Raw genomic sequence first — 21,458 nt, forward strand, 5'->3', positions numbered from 1 at the left:
CAAGACATCTCACAATTTTGGACTTTTCAGAGCCCGTCAAATCTCTCTTCTGACCCATTTTGCCAAAGGAAAGGAAGTTGCCTAATAATTAAGCACACCTTATATAGGGTGTTGATGTCATTAGTCAACACCCCTCCTCATTACAGAGATGCACATCACCAGATTTACTTAATTGGTAGTTGGCTCTCAAGCCTATGCAGCTTGGAGTAGGACAACATGTATAAAAAGTATCATGTGATCAAAATACTCATTTGCCTAATAATTCTGCACGCGGTGTAGTATCAATAAAAGCATCATCTCCGAATGCAAAAAAATAAGCCATCACACAGCCCCAGATCCTGAAAAAATGAGAATGCTACGGGTCATGGAAAATTGTGACATAAGCGAAAAAAAATTTTCTTGTGAATTTCCGAATTTTTTTTCCCCACTTAAATAAAAGAAAAAAACTACATGTTTGATAGCTGTGGTATCTGTGTAATCATACTGACCTGGAGAATCATACCGCCAGGTCAGTTTTACCATATAGTGAACATGATAAATAAAATTTAAAAAAAACCCCGCAAAAAACAACATATTTTTCCTGCTATCCAGTGCATCACATGATGAAATGAACGGTACAACTCGACCTGCAAAAAAACAAGCTGTCATTTGGCTACGGGGACAGAAAAACAAAAAAGTTATGGCTCTTGGAATAAGGGGAGGAAAAAACGAAAGCGCAAAAATGGAAAATCGCAAGGCCATGAAGGGGTTAATGAAAACACATAACAAAAAAATAAAACGCTGGAATGGTGCTTTAAGGATCTGGCTGTCTATGTAAGGGTAGATTCACACGAGTAGATTACCAAATACGAGGAAGTTTCAAAAATTTTAAATGTGACATGCCAAAAATAAATAAAACAATGCAACATAAAAAGTTAATAAAAATGCATGTAAAAAAAACACACAAAAATGCAAGTAACCTTATTAATCTAATAAGTGCAGAAATTTTGCAATATCAAAAACTCACCAAATTCTCATTGTGGGAATTTAGCCTTGTAATATGCTGTGATCCTCGGGGTTTACGGTTCATCCAGTAGACTCCACCACCTTCATAATTGGCCACTTCACTACCCGGCTTCCTGACCAGGATGAATGTCATAGCTTGATACATGGTAGATATTTCATTTAATTGGTTCTGAGAACTTTTTCACAAATGAAATTAATACATATAATTGTGAGCATAAAAAGCAGTAAATACTTTGTATCACAGCCATAGAAGAGTGAAGACTGTGAGCAACAGAAGGCAAGCTGTCACACAGCTTGTTATGTGCAATAAAGCATTGCCATGCCTTATCAGCATAGCGTTCTGCAAAAAAAAGTTAAATGACTATTGGCACCTTACTATTTACTTTGGCAGCCGACCATTTCAGTGAATTGTGGCAAAATTAACATTAGCTGCTTATGTAAGAATCAGATTTATTTAAAAGTGACAGCTTTCCCGTACATTATGAAAAATGAGTCTGGTCTTGTACGGCTACATCTGTTCCTCAACTACACTTGATAATTTTTTTTTTTCATGCAATTCCCATTTTACTCCTTATCACAAAATGCTAAAGGATAATATGGTGCATTACATTTCAGAATATAGTGCCTAGGTTATCAGTTTTCTGCAATAACATCAGGTACAAGGAACATCAATTCCTTAACAAAAAAATAAGTATTGATCTGTAAACATGATTACTCGTATTCAGCTGTCACTTAACCCCGTATTATGCCACAATTTATTCTGAATTTGGAAGATTTTATACATTGAACTATTTATTGCTAGTTATTGTACCTCTAGTGTCTAAAACCCAACTTATCCTGAGATGTTAACCCTTTAAGGACGCAATTTTTGTCCATGAAAAACCAAAGAGCTGTACATTTTTTTCCCCATCAACATAGCCTAATTAGAGCTTGTATTACACATGAAGAGTTCTAGTTGTGAAAAACACTATTCACTTTACCATATATTGTACGGATAAATGAGAAAAATTATAATGAGATGAAATGGTAAAAGAAACCCATTTCCGCCATAGATTTTTGGGTTTCCTATTTATGGCATTAATTGTGTAGTAAAAATGACCTGGCTCCTTGATTCTGCAGGTCAGTACGATTATAACTATTCTGCATGTCAGTATGATTAAGATGATGCCAAACGATTAGTTTTATAATATTTTATTGGCTTAAAAAAATTCTGAAGTTTGTAGTAAAACTATATTTGTGTTGTGTTGCTATTTTCCGACACCCATAACTTTTTATTTTTCTACCTATAGGGCGTTTTTAGGACTTTTTTTTTAATGGTACCACTTTGGGGTACATATTTTTTTCATGATCCCCAGAACAGACACTTGGGTAGAATTACATGGTTGACAGGCTACTGTCAGCAATTGACGGTAGAATTTAATAAGTGAACACCCTGACCAGCATACTCCTATATATAAGTATTACGTGTTCTCCTCCTGTACTTAAAAGAACAGCTAGTACAGTTTTTTCATAGGCTGTGCAGCTCTCCTGTTCACAAAATGGCTGCTTATTGGGGGGGGGGGATCATGTGATCTGCTTGCCTGCCAATCCAAATCACTTGTACTAATCCCATCCCTGTGGGGAAGAAAAGTGTCCGATATGTAAAAATAATTGTTCCAGAAAGTGGAACACAATTTAAAATGTGGTCGTAAAGTAAAAAAAGCATAAAAAAACTGTATTTCCTTTATTTTCCAATCAATATCAGTCAGCAACGTAATGTAAAAAAAGCATATGAAAATAATATAAAAATTAGGCCCAGTGCATCATGAAGAAGAATGCCAAAATTATTTTTATATCTCATGAGAGAAAATGTTACAATTCTTTTAAATCACATGTATGAAAAAAACAAAAATGTGTCTTTAACTGGTTGAGACCAAATTGGGCCTGGTCCTTTAAAAGCAGGGGTGTCAAACTCAGCTGGGTACATGAGCTGCACATAGAAAAAATGTGAATTTGACGGGCCGCATTCTTTGCAGGACAAGATGACATTTTTAGTGATACCATATTATTTTTTCTATATACATTTTGACCATTTTTGGCTAGTTTTTTCTGTTATTCTGTTAAATGCCATTCATCGTATGGGTTATGGTACAGTTTTATAGCTTGGGTTATTATGGGTGCGGCGATAACAACCGTGCACTTTTTTTGTTTACTTTAGTTTATACATAAAACAGCATTTTTAGAGTAAAAAAAATGTCATACTTTATTTTGACATTTTTTTTACGTTTTTATTTCCTTTTTGTCTCCCCTAATTGGCCACATATAGTAATTGTGTCTTATAATTAGCACCATATAGTAATTCTGACCAACATCTTATAGTAATGTCCCCATCTTGTAGTAATGTCACCATCCTCGTTCCCATCTTGTAGTAATATCCTCCATCCTGGTTCTCATTTTGTAGTACAACATCCCTATCTTGTACTAATGTCCCCCATCCTTGTCCCCCTCTTGTAGTAATGTTCCCATTTTATAGTAATATCCCCATCCTGTTCAGCATCTTGTAGTAATGTCCCCATCATGGTCTTATAGTAATGTGCCCATCCTGGTCCCCATCTTGTAGTAATGTGCTCATCCTGGTCCTCACTGTAGTAATGTCTCATCCTGTTCCACATCTTGTAGTAATGTTCCCCATCTTGTAGTAATATCTCCATCCTGGTACCCATTTTGTAGTAATGTACCCATCCTAGTCCCCATCTTGTAGTAATGTGCCCATCCAGGTCCCCATCTTGTAGTAATGTGCCCATCCCGGTCCCCATCTTGTAGTAATGTGCCCATCCTGGTCCCCATCTTGTAGTAATGTGCCCATCTTATAGTAATATCCCCATCTTACAGTAATGTGCCCATGCTGGCCATCACCTTGTAGTAATGTTCCATCCTATTCCACATCTTGTAGTAATGTCCCCCATGCTGGTCACCATCTTGTAGTAATATATATAAGATGAAATTGTCAGCTCACCTCCTCCTCTGGTTACCACGTCCTCCAGGCTGCACTAATCTACTGGGTAAAAGTCGATATGCACAAAATAAAAAGCATCCAGCGCCTTTTTGGATGAATAATGCCAGGAAATCCAAGGTTTCTTAAAACCTCTGTTTATTTCTTCATATTAAAAGCAAGAAACTAGAAGGTCTGGCAGTTTGGATACACTCATGATTGCAAAAGAGGCAAAGAAACCAACATGTTTCGACCCAAACAGGTCTTAATCATGGATTTGCTAATCTTAATAAGTGCCCATCTTATAGTAATATCCCAATCTTATAGTAATGTGCCCATCCTGGTCATCACCTTGTAGTAATGTTCCATCCTGTTCCACATATTGTAGTAATGTCCCCCATGCTGGTCCCCATCTTATAGTAATGTGCCCATCCTAATCTTCATCTTGTAGTAATGTCCCCATCCTGATCTTCATCTTGTAGTAATGTCCTATCCTAGTCCCTATGTCATAGTATTGTGCCCATCCTGGTCAGCATCTTATAGTAATTTTCCCATCTTGGTCCCCATCTTATAATAACGTCTCCATCTTGTAGTAACGTCGTTCCATCCTGGTCCCCATCTTGTAGAAATGTCCCCATTCTGGTCAGCATACCTATTAAAAAAAAAAAAAAATCCTTCTCACCTGACCTCAACTCCCTCGGCAAACAGCTTCCTCTTCTCCGCAACCTGGGCAGCGCATGGCAGTGACATCACATGCTGCCCGCACCGACCTGCCAACGTCAGCTGACAGCCTCTGATTGGCCGGTGGCTCATATTGGTATTCTGGTGCAGAGAGCTGGTGTCTGTGCCGCAATACATTTCAATTGAATGTGCATCTAAGGACACACATTCAGCTGAAAAGAATCGTCGACGCCGGCGGCCCCAGGACCCGGCCATTATCACGTGAGCTCCGCTGCCTGCTGGCTGCATACTTTGATACTCCTATTTTAAGGGGTTAAGGAAGTAAAAACTATTATGTGTATATGTTTTGCTGACTCTTATTGCTATAACTCTATGTGGAGTTGGGGAGATCTGATATTGTACTACCCTCCAATTGCTACATAGACAAAAGTTAGTAGATTTTCTGATAGCCCTTATTGAATCAATGAGGTTATGACGTAGGCTTACAACAAATCAACAAGAGCCTTAGATGAGTTGTATACAGCTTGAGCTGACAGTAACTGCAGGCTATTGCACAAGAAATCCTAATTTCCTTTATGCTGGTAGATTACATAACTATTCCTTCTTGTAAAGGGAGCGATTACAACAATATCATTACTGTAGGTAAACTCTACTCTGCGCTATTCCCTAATATAATTTTTATAGTGGCTGACACCAAACAAAGAGTCTATTGTTCTTGCTGGCAGCGCTACAGCAGGCTATTAGAGTCAAATCACTATCAGTAAAAAATAAAATGATGTGCCATTATAAACATTATTGATAATTATATACAGGGTACCAAGTAGCTGGAATAAAGCCTCCTAAACTTTCTACTTTTTTATTTTTTTACACCCTTGTTGCTATTTAAAATTATTGACCAAAATATAATGTTTAATTCAGTTTTTCTGTCAAAGCGAAAAGCATACCATTATGTCTTTAGTTCATCAGTTGTCTGGAAATTATAATAATCTTGCTCAATGTAATAACAAAGAGCTGTCATATATATATACAGTGGGGAAAATAAGTACGGTATTTGATACACTACCGATTTTGCAAGTTTTCCCACCTTCAAAGAATGGAGAGGTCTGTGATTTTTATTGAGCAACACTTCAACTGTGAGAATTTTTAAAAGGCCAAGAAAATCACATTGTATGATTTTTACATAATTAATTTGCATTTTATTGCATGAAATAAGTATTTGATGCAATAGAAAAACAGAATTTAATTTTTGGTACAGAAACCTTTGTTTGCAATTACAGAGGTCAGACGTTTCCTGTAGTTGGCCAACTCCTCCATACAGATCTTCTCCAGATCTTTCAGGTTTCGGGGCTGTTGCTGGGCAACATTGAGTTTCAGCTCCCTCCAAAGATTTTCTATTGGGTTCAGGTCTGGACACTGGCTAGGCCACTACAGAAGCTAAGCTTGAAATGCTTCCTACGGAACCACTCCTTAGTTGCCCTGGCTGTGATTTTTGGGTCATTGTCCTGCTGGAAGACCCAGCCACCACCCATCTTTAATGCTCTTACTCAGGGAAGGAGGTTGTTGGCCAAAATCTCCCGATACATGACCCCATCCATCCTCCCTTCAATACGGTGCAGTCGTCCTGTCCCCTTTGCAGAAAAGCACCCACAAAGTATGAGATTTCCCCCATTATGCTTAACGGTTGGGACGGTGTTCTTGGGATTGTACTCGTCCTTCTTCTTCCTCCAAACACGGAGAATGGCATTGATACCAAAAAGTTCTATTTTGGTCTTATCTGACCACATGACCTTATCCCATGCCTCCTATGGATCATCCAGCTGGTCATTGGCGAACTTCAAACGGGCCTGGACATATGCTCTCATGAGCAGGGGGACCTTGCGTGCCTTGCAGGATATTAATCCATGGCGGCGTAGTGTGTTAGCAACAGTAATGTTTGAAACTATGGTCCCAGCTGTCTTCAGGTCATTGACCAGATCCTCCCATGTAGTTCTGTGCTGATTCTTGACCTTTCTCAGAATTATCCTTACCCCATGAGGCGAGATCTTACATGGAGCCCCAGACCAAGGAAGAATGACAGTCATCTTGTGTTTCTTACATTTTCTAATAATTGCGCTAACAGTTGTTGCCTTCTCACAAAGCTGCTTGCCTATTATCCTGTAGCCCATCCCAGCTTTGTGCAGGTCTACAATCTTGTCCCTGGTGCCCTTAGACAGCTCTTTGGTCTTGGCTGTCGTGGAGAGGTTGGAGTATGATTGAGTGTGTGGACAGGAGTTTTTTATACAGGTAATGAGATGAAACGGGTGCAATAATAATAATAATCTTTTTATTTATATAGCGCCAACATATTCCACAGCGCTTTACAATTCAGACAATTTTACAGACATTATGGGCACTGTGGTGGGAAACCCATACAAACACCGGGAGAACATACAAACTTCTTGCAGATGTTGTCCTTGGTGGGATATGATCCTGGGACCCCAGCCCTGCAAGGCTGCAGTGCTATCCACTTAGCCACCAATTAATACAGGTAATTGGGCTTCTTGAAGAAAAATGAACAGGTCTGTGAGAGCCAGAATTCTTGCTAGTTGGTAGGTGATCAAATACTTATTTCATGCAATAAAATCCACTTTAATGATCTAAAAATTATACAATGTGATTTTCTGTTATTTATTTTTAGATTCTGTCTCTCACAGTTAAAGTGTACCTACAATAAAAAATTACAGGCTACCTATTTTCCCCCACTGTGTATGTGTATATAATATATTTCTGTAATATATTTGTGTGTATGTAAATATAGATATATATATATATATATATATATATACACAGTACAGACCAAAAGTTTGGACACACCTTCTCATTTAATGATTTTTCTGTATTTTCATGACTTTGAAAATTGTACATTCACACTGAAGGCATCAAAACTTTGAATTAACACATGTGGAATTATATACTTAACAAAAAAAGTGTGAAACAACTGAAAATATGTCTTATATTCTAGGTTCTTCAAAGTAGCCACCTTTTGCTTTGATGACTGCTTTGCACACTCTTGGCATTCTCTTGATGAGCTTCAAGAGGTAGTCACCGGAAATGGTCTTCCAACAATCTTGAAGGAATTCCCAGAGATGCTTAGCACTTGTTGGCCCTTTTGCCTTCACTCTGCGGTCCAGCTCACCCCAAACCATCTCGATTGGGTTCAGGTCTGGTGACTGTGGAGGCCAGGTCATCTGGGGTAGCACCCCATCACTCTCATTCTTGGTCAAATAGCCCTTGCACAGCCTGGAGGTGTGTTTGGGGTCATTGTCCTGTTGAAAAATAAATGAAAAAAATAAATTCATAGTTTTGATGCCTTCAGTGTGAATGTACAATTTTCAAAGTCATGAAAATACAGAAAAATCTTTAAATGAGAAGGTGTGTCCAAACTTTTGGTCTGTACTATATATATATATATATATATATATAATATATATATATATAGCAGCAGGAGTGTGCAGACAGCCTTTTTATGTCTTTTGTGTGTACTGAAGCAAGGAAGAGCTCTAGGATTATTTTATCTACATAATCCACATATAATTATGGTTGATGATGCTATCAACCAGTAATTCTTATGCTTCCACACTGCTGCCGTCCGATATAGCAATCATTAATTTTGTAATTCCAGAAATATAAGTGCATATGAGTTAATGGTGAAACTGATGTGAGTACCTGACACTTGGAAGAAACATACAATTACCCTGTCCCTCAAAGCAATGCAACATTTCACCTTAGCCAGTGTTTAATAGGCATAAAATACGTGTGTGTCGCTGAGCCAAAGATACATTTGTATATAATTACAATTTCTAATAGTATAGAAACTAATTTTAAATTACACCATGTGCAAAGTTTCCCACCGCAGATCAACAAATAGAAGTTGTCTTGTACTCTAACTCCATAACTGGTTTTGCCATAAATACTTAAAGAAGCACTCCCACTTAGAGTATGTGCACACGATCCGTGCTGTCAGCGCTTTGAATGCAGTATACTTTATGCTGCAGCCAATCGCTGCACGCAGGTGAATCCGCATGTGTTCACTGAACCATGAGGATTCTCCGCATCCTATACATTGCACTGATATAATTTCTCTTGCGGAGACTAGTGACTCCGCAAGAGAAATTGACATGCTGCGGTCTGGAAAGACACTCCGCATGTCACGTGTCCACGGGTGATCCGCAGGAGCACGGAGACACATAGTGGGCATGAAATTTCTTGAAATCCCATACACTTAGCTTGTAATGTAGAATGCTGCGGTTTGCACGCAGCGCAAGTGTGCTGCGTCTAATCCGCAGAGTTTACTGATCGTGTGCACATACACTAAATTTTTTATTGATTTAAATGTGTGTGTATGTGCATGCAGGTAAAGTAATATGAGTGTATTAATATACTCACCTACCGCTGCTCTTTCCAGTGTCCAGTGCCGTTCTGCTCCTCTTCTGAGTGATGTCACAGCAAATGAGACTATCCAGCTTATTCTATACTCTATGCGTGAGCCAGAAGTCTCTTTTACAGTGAAAGTCTATGGATTGTTCTAACGCTCCATAGGCTTACATTGTAAAACCCCCTTCCAGAGCGCAGTGTGACCCAGATAGCCTGCGGAGTGATGATGTCACTGGGAAGAGGAGCGAAGCGACGCTGGACACCGGAGAGCACAGCGGTAGCTGAGTATATTAATACACTTAAACTACATTGCATGCACATACAGTGGGGAAAAAAAGTATTTAGTCAGCCAACAATTGTGCACGTTCTCCCACTTAAAAAGATGAGAGAGGTCTGTAATTAACATCATAGGTAGACCTCAACTATGAGAGACAAAATGAGAAAACAAAACTTGAAAATCACATTTTCTGATTTGAAAAGAATTTTTTTTCAAATTTTGGTGGAAAATAAGTATTTGGTCAATTACAAACAAGCAAGATTTCTGGCTCTCTCAGACCTGTAACTTCTTCTTTAAGAGGCTCCTATGTCCCCCACTCATTACCTGTAGTACTGGCACCTGTTTGAACTTGTTATCAGTATAAAAGACACCTGTCCGCAACCTCAAACAGTCACACTCCAAACTCCACTATGATGAAGACGAAAGAGCTGTTGAAGGACATCAGAAGCAAAATTGTAGCCCTGCACCAGGCTGGGAAGACTGAATCTGCAATAGGCAAGCAGCTTGGTGTGAAGAAATCAACTGTGGGAGCAATAATTAGAAAACGGAAGACATACAAGACCACTGATAATCTCCCTCGATCTGGGGCTCCACACAAGATCTCACCCCGTGGGGTCAAAATGATCTCAAGAACGGTGAGCAAAAATCCCAGAACCACATGGGGGGACCTAGTGAAAGACCTGCAGAGAGCTGGGACCAACGTTACACAGGTTACCATCAGTAACACACTATGCCGCCAGGGACTCAGATCCTGCAGTGCCAGACGGGTCCCTCTGCTTAAGCCATTACATGTCCGGACCCGTCTGAAGTTTGCTAGAGAGCATTTGGATGATCCAGAAGAGTATTGGGAGAATGTCATATGGTCAGATGAAACCAAAGTAGAACTGTTTGGTAGAAACGCAACTCGTCGTGTTTGGAGGAGAAAGAATGCTGAGTTGCATCCAAAGAACACCATACCTACTGTGAAGCATGGGGGTGGCAACATCATGCTTTGGGGGTGTTTCTCTGCCAAGGGACCAGGACGACTGATCCGTGTGCATGAAAGAATGAATGGGGCCATGTATCGTGAGATTTTGAGTGCAAACCTCCTTCCATCAGCAAGGACATTGAAGGTGAAACGTGGCTGGGTTTTTCAGCATGACAATGATCCCAAGCACACCACCAGGGCAATGAAGGAGTGGCTTTGTAAGAAGCATTTCAAGGTCCTGGAGTGGCCTAGCCAGTCTCCAGATCTAAACCCTATAGAAAACCTTTGGAGGGAGTTGAAAGTCCGTGTTGCCCAGCGACAGCCCCAAAACATCACTGCTCTAGAGGAGATATGCATGGAGGAATGGGCCAGCATACCAGCAACAGTGTGTGCCAACCTTGTGAAGACTTACAGAAAGCGTTTGACCTCTGTCATTGTCAACAAAGAATATATAACAAAGTATTGAGATGAACTTTTGTAATTGACCAAATACTTATTTTCCACCAAAATGTGAAAAAAATTCTTTGCAAATCAGACAATGTGATTTTCAGGATTTGTTTTCTCATTTTGTCTCTCATAGTTGAGGTCTACCTATGATGTCAATTACAGGCCTCTCTCATCTTTTTAAGTGGGAGAACTTGCACAATTGGTGGCTGACTAAATACCTTATTTCCCCACTGTATGCACACATCTAATCAATAAAAAAGTTAGTGGGAGTGCTGGTAATGCCCGTAAAGCAGGGTTCCCCAACTCCAGTCCTCACGGCCGACCAACAGGCCATGTTTTCAGGATTTCCTTAGTATTGCTCAGGTGATAATTGCATCACCTGTGTAATAGTAAGGAAATCCTGAAAACATGACCTTTTGATGGGCCTTGAGGACTGGAGTTGGGGCACACTGCCGTAAAGAACCCCATATGTCTTTTTGCCAAGTTTCATATTTTTATATGCCTTTTTGGTTCACGTCCTGTATCCTGGCATTCACTCTGCTGTCACAATCATCACTTCCTGTTCAGATTCTTCTGCTCCTTTCTGACTACATTTCCCATCATTCCTTGAGCGTGACTTCAAGCCAGCAGTGACCACACCTCCTGTAACGCCGCCTACACCCTCCCACTCCTCCCCACAGCTTCACACACAGCATCAGCACAATCTCCTTTACAGTAGATTTAATGCACAAAGCACCAGAACAGCAGTCTTGCCAATAAATATTATCCCCTACTCCCACTCACTGATAGATGGATAGATGAGACTGATGAAATAGATATATATACAATGGTTGGTTGGATGGGGAAAGAGAAATTCATCTATTCATATAATAGAGAGAATAAAGGAGGGTGTAGTATATACTTTACACAAGGTATATAGCAGTGTGTATATGTATATAAACCCTGCTGTATATATACAGATACAAGGGGAGCTGTGTCTGCAGCATGCACAGGAGCAATGGCGTGCAAACAGCTACCCATGTGCCAAGCCATGCCCACCCACCAGTTTCCAGAGCCCAGAACTGAGGGCAATTTTGATGTGATATCACAGGAAACCTGGAGTTTCTCAGCTAGAGACCATGGGACTAGATCAGCAGTCAGGTTGGGAAGGATCTGCAAAAGCAGAGTATTTAGTAAAGTCAGGCTTTATTAGCTTAGAGAGGTCTCCTTAGATATTTCTTGTTGGCTGTAAGATAATTTGTACACTGGCATTGGAAGAACACATACATTCCACAATTACAGAACTCACTGGTTTACTACGCTCCTAGACTATAACAATAAAGACCAAAGTACTAATAGTACCACAATGGCTGGCGTTGGGATAGGGTAACTTTAAAGGGAACCTGTCACCAGAAAAAATTCTATTAACCTGCACCAGAAAAAATGCTATTAACCTGCAGATATGGGGTTAATCTGCAGGTTAATAGTGTTACTAACCTGACCAGCGCCTGCACTTACTCGAACACTGCAAGGAGAAAATGAAGTTTATTCACCCTACAGCATTCGGGTTTCAATTATGGGAGCGGCGCCGTTGAGAGTTCATTGTATTGGGGACGGCTGTCAGTCAGGTTCAAGGGTGCGGTTACAGTTGCGGCTCTGTATACTCAGAGCGATGACTGAACCGGAACGCTGCTGGGGGCAAATAAAGTTCATTTTCTACCCGGAACATTGCGCTAAGTGCAGGCTCCGGTCAGATTAATAACGCTATTAACCTGCAGATTAACCCCATATCTGCAGGTTAATAAAAAAAATTCTGGTGACAGGTTCCCTTTATTATACTATGCTGCCTCTTCCGTATGTATTCTAGACCTGATTAAGAGAAGCCAGACTTTATTTTTTACTTCCCTCTTCTCATGCTCTACTTTTCTCCTGTTCTCCACATAGACCTTTTTCAGTGAGTAAGTAAGCCGGTTCTAGATCTAAAACGTTGAGTAATCCATTATGACATAATATTACCAAGTGGACATAGTCTATAGAAACTATCTTTCCTTCTTCTAAAATCTGTTGAATCAAGATCATTATACTGTATATATTCTTCTTTCAGATATGTTTAATGGAAAAGTTTTTTTTTAGCCATTAAACTTAAAGATGCTCATCACGTAAGAGTTAGGCAAGAATTATTACACTTGCGTCAAGTTCTGCCATTTTTTATTCGAAAATAAAAAGGCGCAGCCTACTCTGTAATAAAAGGGGCCCGTCTGGTGAGGTTTGTGTCCATCAAAATTCTGACCGTTTTTTTGCACGAGTTTACCCAAACTCAAGTGTGAACCTAGTATTTATTGGAGATTTTTTTTTTTTTTAAAAAAAGTCTGCTTTTTCTCCCACTGATATCTAAAACTTAACTTTTATTCGATATCCCACATGTGGGAAGTTTAAATACAGTGTATTTTATGTGATACCATCTTTACTCTGTACCCAGACATGGAAACCAAATATTATCAATGCAAAGATGGGATCTCCCTTTCATATATGATGTGAAGAAAGGCATGGATCAACATGCATGGTGGAAGATATAGGTAGCCTGTGATCATATGTTCCTGGCTCTGATTTTTATGTATATATATATATATATATATATATATATATATATATATATATATATATATATATATATATATATATATATATATATATAATGTGACACATTTTTCTCCAGAAAAAACTCCACTCTGGCTTATGGCCTGTGGTAATTCCACACACAACCTATAGAGTGGCGCTATTTATAAAAAAGCAAATGCAGACATTTTTTTCTAGCCTAAACATAGCCAGAAGGTTTGAGTAGCTATGAATTTAATTATCTAGTAAAAATAATATAGATACTCAAAACTATAACAAGTTTATTATACTTATTTTGATTAAACTAGAAAAATACACAATACAGTTATTTTATAAATCTGTAAGCACAGTTGAACACAATACATTTTATATTGAAACATTGTATTTTTATACTTTAGTACCAGTGTTGAGTAATGAACAAGTATTATGTTGCTGATGGAAGAACTTGTCTTCTAAGTTAAAGGGATCCTGTCATGTCAAAAATGCTATTAACCTCCAGATATGGGGTTAATCTGCAGGTTAATACTGTTCTGAAGGCATGTGGCTGCCGCATCGAAAGCTCTTCTACCGGGAGGAAATTAACTTTATTTTCCTTCCTGGCTGCCCCTGACTTTCAGTCTTAGAGGCACTGCTGATGCTGCTTGAGTCACCGCTCAGTATTTAATGAATTCCAGTTGTAACCACCCCTCGGCAATGACGGACAGTCGGCTCTACAGTACATCAGTGCTGAGCTGGCTGTTAGTGCCGGGGCGTGGTTACAGCCACCAATCACAATGTACTGAGCTGTGACTGAAGTCGAGCCTTTATGACTGAAAGCTAGGGGCTGCCAGAAGGAGTAAAGTTAATTTCCTCCCAGCAGCAGTGCTCTCAGTGTAACAGACATGCAGCTTCAGAACACTATTAACCTGCAAATTAGCCCCATATCTGCAAGTTGATAGTGTTTTTTTGACATGACAGGTTCCCTGTGACAAGGGAAATAGGCTGTGAGTTAGCTTCCAGAGAACTTAGTGTAACATTTGGCAGCTGTTTTCTATACATTTGTTCAGGTCTGTAATCTGGACACATATAAAGCTTTTTGTTTCACATGTATTTGGCCACATTAAGTAAACTGATGTTAGTAGGATTCATGGCCGGAGCACTGGTAGATAGTAAACCGGAAAAAAATCTGCTAGCTAACTTACAACATATGTTTTTATGAAGTCCATGAGATAGGTCGATCAGCGTTTCAAATGTCATTATCAGTCTTTATCACTTGGACTTTTCTGTGAGATCATTACAATTTGGCAAGGTTCTGCTTCTGCGGTTGTGTTTCTTTCAAACCTGATGACTGTTTCATGACATCATCTGCCTGGCTCCTCTAAGGCTCCTCATCTAATGTCATGTCTGGCCATAGATGTGTGCGGCTGATGCGCCAGTAATTCTTTTTAATGTTCCTTGTATTATACTCAGTGGGCAATGTATAAAACTAGTGCAAATAAGGACAATGCAAATCTGAATTTCTTCATCATAAAATTGATGGAAGCATTTGTCTGTTATGGGTTTCTTCATTTTTCTCTGGATTGGTTGTACACTTGATCCCTATACGTGCACAGAAATCCTTCCTGGCCCCCCTTTGTTATTGTACATTGTTTTTCTTGTACTTTCACTTTCTGCCTTTCCTTTTAATGGAAATATCCTTTAAAGAGTTGCAAAAGTTTCCTACGTTAGTCACAATACGATATTGGTCTATGGGAATTGGTGTGCAACGGTTGCAAGACTCTTTTCATATTTAAGCTCAAATAATAGAAACATTTTGTACTGTGACTTTTTGATTGTAAAATTTGAAGAACGACTACAGTCCACAGGAGTGCTGTGAACTGCATGTTTCTCAATGGCCCGAATTCATCAATGTTTTTACGTGTAAAAGACTTTGAAAACACACTAAATTTTTGTGCAATACAAAGTTGCGCAAAAAAATTGCAACGTTTGGAATTTTTATGCCACTTTTAGTCAGGACAAGGTGTGGCCACTCCCACCTGACAAATTCATCAAAAGTAGCTACGTACATTACGCCAGAAATATTATTCTAGTCCCTGAGTAACATTTCTTGTGAGGCGCACAGAGGCACATGCCACTGATGAGATGCACTAAATTAACTGCCGCGTCCCCTAATATTTAATTTGGTACATTTTATTCCTATAGGCCCATCATTAATTCTGATGTACAAAACACCATTTTTAATGAATCCGAGCCTATATATAAATTTAAATTAGAAATACACAGAACAAAAGTCTTTGTATAAGTCGCATCATGGATCTATAGTCCTATTTAAGTGACTGTTTTAGGCAATATTTGGATTCTTTATAACAACAATTCTGGAGCATCGTTTCTTAGGACACTGCATTGCACCTTTCCTCTTTTTCTCCCTCCTAGAAATATATCAATATAGTGACATCCATAGGTTACCAGTTGGATGAGTGTCCTTGTGCAGTCTCGCCCTGTCCAATCACTGCTGACAGATCCAGGATGATACAGAAACACACCCTTCAGATATATTTAATCATACCATCCAGTTAGCAATTTATCCCAAAAATTCTAGGAGTCGTCCCAAAGGAATGGCACAAAACCGTACTCTAAGTAAACATGTCTCTGAATTATTTCATGGATAAAGACAAGTATCTTGGAAAACGAACATGGGAGTGGTGACATTTAAAGGGACCCTGTCAGCTTATTCATGTTGCCCAAACACTTGGCAGCATGAATCAGGACATGACTGCACTGTTGCAGCAGGGATTTTTTTCTCTGAAAGGCCGAGTCACTTGACTAGTTGCCTAGGGGACTGTAAGAAGAGATGTGACTAGTCCAGTGCCGTTCCTGGCCTGCTTCTTCCCATTCCGTTCAAGGTGATTGACAAGTGTTTCTGTTGTGTGTACATTATAAGCGGTGTGGCGTTATGCTGGGCAGGGACACTGATTGACTAGTATTGTCTCTGCTTATAGTCCCCAAACACCTCTTTTAACCTTTTTTTTGTGAAAAGCTGGAGCTTTTTATAAAAAAAAAACTTGCCTGCTATCGCACATCTAGGCTCTGGTTCATGCTGCCCGCTGTCTAAGCAGCATGAATCAAGTTACAAGTTCCCTGTAAAAGGGGATTTGTCAGTAGGTTTTTGCTATTTGATCTGAAAGCAACATAATATAGAGTAAGAGAGCCTGATTCAAAGGATGTGTCACTTATAAGCCTATTTGTTGTAGTTTGAATGCAATCAGTGTTTTATCAACAGGAGATTAACACTACGAGACTAGATCTCATGTGCAGGCAAGTCAGGCTAATCTGTGTAACCCCACCCCCATCACTGATTGGCAGCTTGCTGACCATTCACAGTGTGTACACAGGAAGCTGCCAATCAGGAGTGTGGATGGGGTTACACAGGGCTCAACATTCTGACAGCTATTACATTTACAATAGAGAAAACAGAGATTCCATCAAAATAACACCAAGCAGTCCAGTAAGAAATACATCGCTGGAATCAGGCTCTCTATCTGTATATCATGCTGCTCTCAGATTACATAGCAAAACCTGCTGACAGATTCTCTTTTAGTCTGCAAGTAGTCTGTGTGCATTTCTGTGTATGGGTCAGGCTTGCATCTGACTAGGGATACCTGATGGCTATCCTGCTGTGGATGGTTTGGACTTTCTCAGTGCTCCTTTGTGCTTTATATTACTTAAGAATAAAAAAAAAAAAAAATCCATCAGGTGATTTGAATATTTGAGCAAGAACTAGGCCATTTTCACACATCCGTGTATTGTGGTCTGCTGCATGGACTAGCCAGGGTTCTACAGACCCAAACTCAATATCCTCGCATATGCCTATGAGGCTGTCCAGTTTTGGTCAGGAGACCCTTTCCCGGTCCAAGTAGGACGTATAAAACTGGCTGTAGATTGAGGATTAGGAGTGATTTCAGATGTAATCTAGATTTGCCTGTTTCTCACAGAATTTTTGTTTGCTATTTTTCTGTGGCCTGATGTTAACAATATAGCCTCTAGCTTAATGCTTCGTATGATTTTGGATGTCTTGTGTTTTGTGTAGCTTGCTCTAAATATGTCATTTTTCTTGCTTAGGTTTTGCAAAATAAAAAAAATAAAAATCAAGATTTCTAGAAATATTTGACACTTTCTACAAGCTTATAGAAACGTAAAAATAAAACTGGGTAAAGGAAGTTTAAATGGGAGTTCGGGGACATTAGTTTTCAAATAAAGTTTTACTACAATTAATCGCTGTCCTATCGCTCAGTGAGTTACATTTTTTGAAAAACCTATATATTGAGTTTATACACATCCTGAGTCATTTTGTAAATTAACTGCTTCAAATAACATTACTTCTGCGACCAAGTAAATTTGAACTCAGCCTCTAATCAATTATTAGGTCGTATTCTTTGCTGCAATGTTTCATGAAGAAAGGGATATGACTTCATCCAAAATTGAAATCAGAGGCATTGTTCAAGAAAAGAATGTGAGAAGCGAGTGCATTTCTTTTGTGAACATCTGTTCCTCATAATGGCATTCTCTCTCCTTCCAAGGAACCCAAGATTGTATTATGAAATGATGAAATGCATGAAAATAATCAGTAGCTAAATAACATTGCAAAAAGTCCAATCTCTGGAAATGACACCACAATTTCCTATACGTTTCTCTTAACCAAGTTAAATTATATGTGTAATGTCGCTGGGAAATGTTTTATGGCCTTTTGCACTTTGCCACTCAATTTTCCTCCTATATTACAGACTGAACAATTCATTTGGGAGAAGTAATTTTCATCCCTGCATACTAATCGATTTTCTCACAAACACCTGCTATCAGTTATGGTAATAAAAATGTCATTTTAAATTGAAAACAGTCCAAATGGTGCATCCCAGGGAAATGACTTAAGTGTCATTCAGTGCTACTAATGCGGTAATGTTCTTGTGTTACCACCACACTTTCTCATATCAGCATTTACATTTTTATACAGTTTTTGTCATTATATTTCTCCTTCAACTGGTGACTGCCTTAAAGCTATTGGTACTAAGAAAAGATAAAGTGTCTGCACGAGTACGCATTTTTAATGGTTCTCTTAAATCCAGACTGCTGTAAAAACAATATAGTTCTGAAAAACAATCATATAAAAAGCAAAATAAAAAAGATTGAAGAACACTTGTTCTCGGGTGGATCTTATAAAAAGTTTTTTTCTCTTATTGTCTGTACAAATCAAAACTTGTAATAAGTTTGGTTAAAGGGATAGTACACATACCGGTAGTTCTCTTTATTCACGATTGACTTGCTTTGTAACCTGTTTTTAGTTGTGTGCATGTTCATGCAGCCTCTGGGTCTGTCTCATTCTTTTATTTGGTCTTTGGCAATGTCTGGGTCATCTGAGAATGAGCTGATCGCATGGTGTCTTTCTGATGAGATCCTTAGAGTTCATCTCTAATCAGAGGGGTACTAAACAGCAAGTGTTTAATACTCCCTGTGATGAAAGCCGGCCGGTGGGTGCAGCTCTCTGGCGCCCCCTTACCTCTCAGGTCAGTCAAGGTACTGCACCTAGAGAAAGTAGTGCCAGGTAGCTGCAACCAGCGCAGGGAACACGGTAGTGTGTTATCCCTTCAACGTCACTACACAGCACAACTCGCTAGCGCCCTCTTAGCCTCAGGTCAGTCAAGGAACTGCACCTAGGATAAGCGGTCGCCAGAGAGACTGTCCTGTAACCTACTGGGTATCGGGGCCCTCTGTAGTGAGGGCGGTATATATATCTTCCTTGGCCGCGCCAGGAATATATATATCTGAACCTCCGACCGTCACTACCAGCCTTCCCCAATCCCCAGTTGGTATGCTGCCACCAGTCCCTATTTTAGATATACGCCCAGTCCGTGAATGGGCCTATATCGGGTCAGGAACCAACCCTGGGTAGCGTTTTTGGCTTGAGCCGAGCTCACACGGACGTGCGTTCGTTATGCAGAATAAAAGGCAGGCCCACAATTACTTGAGGTAATTGATTATAATAATACACTAGATACACGATATACAACTAAATATACACAGGTATAAGGTCAGGCTAAACTATACAACAATGGAATACAACACACAGAATCACCACAGCATATCAGTTACCGGTTTCTTGATTTTCTTGTGACGCAGGGAGAGGATTCTGCGATCGCAGGCACGGTTCTTTGTTACAGGCTGAGGCCTACCACCGCATGGTCAAACTGCTCCTCCCCTTGGTGGCCTCAGCTGGTGCTCAGATGTTCAGCACACCACTCTTGGGTCAAGACTGACTTGTCTCTTGTCTGTCCTGCTATCTTACCTGCCCTGTCCCGCCCACTGCTGGTGAGGTCAGCTGGCTCAGTCTCCACCCTCAGGTCTAACTTCGATCAGAAGCCCAAATTCTAAGGAACCCAATAACTTCTTCTGGGATGGTCTCAGGATACCCACAGGGGTTCCCACGGATTCGGGCCGCCGTAACCGACCTTTTGATATCAATTATGATACCATACGGTCCTCAGGAATGGCTCAGCGCTATATCTTGGCTTCCAGAGCACGTACAAACGTCTACCGCGGAGGCTTGTGTGCGCAATGGCTCCGGGACACCGTGATATTTTTTTATTGGCCCATCCCACGCAACATGCGTGTACTTTTCATGTTTCTATATCTTATGCCTCCATGCTTGTGACAGACAAAGAAACTAGTCCTATGGGACAAATGGTCAGTTACAGATGGACGAAGCACCCCCCCCTGCTGGCTGTGTTTCCTCTCGAAGTCTTTGAAGCTCCTAGCATTCAAGTGTTAAGTAGGCCCCGGGGCTTCTTATCTTACAGGAGCCTGGATGGGGGGAAACTATCTAGTTGACGTTTTAACAGAAGGTCCCAAGGGTGGGGGCTGCTGAAGTGTGGCCATCCCTGGATATGATTTATCATTACCAAGATGGCGGCTACAGGTTCATCACACTCCCCACAGCACCACCACAGGACAAAAGAAGCATTACACCATCTCACATCAATAGACTTTCTGTGTATGGCATGGATGTGCCAGGACCTCCAGGGCAAGAGAGATGTTTTTTGTAGCTGCAATTTGCAATGGTCAACCAATGACATTTTTATAATCCATTTCTATCTGTGAGTCCTTTACCTTGTTGTTTTTGCTTGTTATTTTAGCTCTAGCTGCCCAAGCTTATGCATTAAAGGAAGAGAATGACAGTCTACGGTGGCAATTAGATGCCTACAGGAACGAGGTTGATCTTCTGAAGCAAGATAAAGGACATCATGCACGGACAGAGGAAAGCTTGACCAAGGATCAACAGTTACAGTTTTTACAACAAACAATGCAAAATATGCAACAAGTAAGCCTTTAATGTAAAAATGTTCTACAAAGATGAAAGTGACATCACAAAATGAATGGCGCTTTGGTTCTAACATGTGCAACAGCTAAGTAGATTAATTCATGTTTAATTTCTAACTCTAGCCACTTCTTTTAGTAATTCTTGTATCAATCATAAACTGGAATATGTTTTATTAGAAGTTGAAATTGTTTACTTCTCGTCAATGTATATAGTATCTATCCTTATCAAACTACGTAGAAAGAAACCCTTCCTATTGACTAGACACCCAGTTGTCAATTAATCTAGCAATAGATTGAGACATTTTGTATCACTACTGTCTGATTATAGCTTATATTATGTGAAATATTATTATTTCATTTAAATTACTAAGTGACATCTGCAGTCAATATGTCCATGTAACTTGCTGCACTGCTCTGTACTGTGGCAATAGCTCCATAGTTAAAATGTGGAAGAAATGCAGAAACACACAGTTCTAAGTGAAGATGTTCTCTAAATAAATTTAAATATAAAATTTATTTAGATACCCAAACCATTAAATGAAATAAGTCCAAATACTAAATTCCAAAATTATTTGACCCCTTCACGACATATGGCGTATATAAATCCCTGACTTTGATGCAGGCTCTGACGCTGAGCCCGCATGTTTCCCTGGACATGACTGCTAATTTAATCAGCTGTAATATGACTTTAACTTTCGCGGGTAGAGGAGTGCTATGCCCGTGGCTGTTATCCTGTTAAATCCTGCTGTCAATCT

The 21,458-nt window shown here is 39.7% G+C and overlaps 1 protein-coding gene across 2 annotated transcripts in view; it reads left to right on the top strand.

The window, feature by feature from the left end:
- The window catches only part of ENOX1 (ecto-NOX disulfide-thiol exchanger 1), a 691,503-nt gene that overhangs the window by 603,423 nt on the left and 66,622 nt on the right, over positions 1-21,458 (top strand). For both annotated transcript variants that reach the window (XM_073663900.1, XM_073663901.1), the window contains one exon: positions 20,520-20,704. In XM_073663900.1, coding sequence (XP_073520001.1) covers positions 20,520-20,704 — 185 coding nt within the window. The remainder of the gene's footprint in view (positions 1-20,519; positions 20,705-21,458) is intronic.

Source organism: Phyllobates terribilis, unplaced genomic scaffold (assembly GCF_046119375.1).
Source record: "Phyllobates terribilis strain yellow unplaced genomic scaffold, ASM4611937v1 Scaffold_2__4_contigs__length_985480577, whole genome shotgun sequence".
Taxonomy (NCBI): Eukaryota; Metazoa; Chordata; class Amphibia; order Anura; family Dendrobatidae; genus Phyllobates; species Phyllobates terribilis.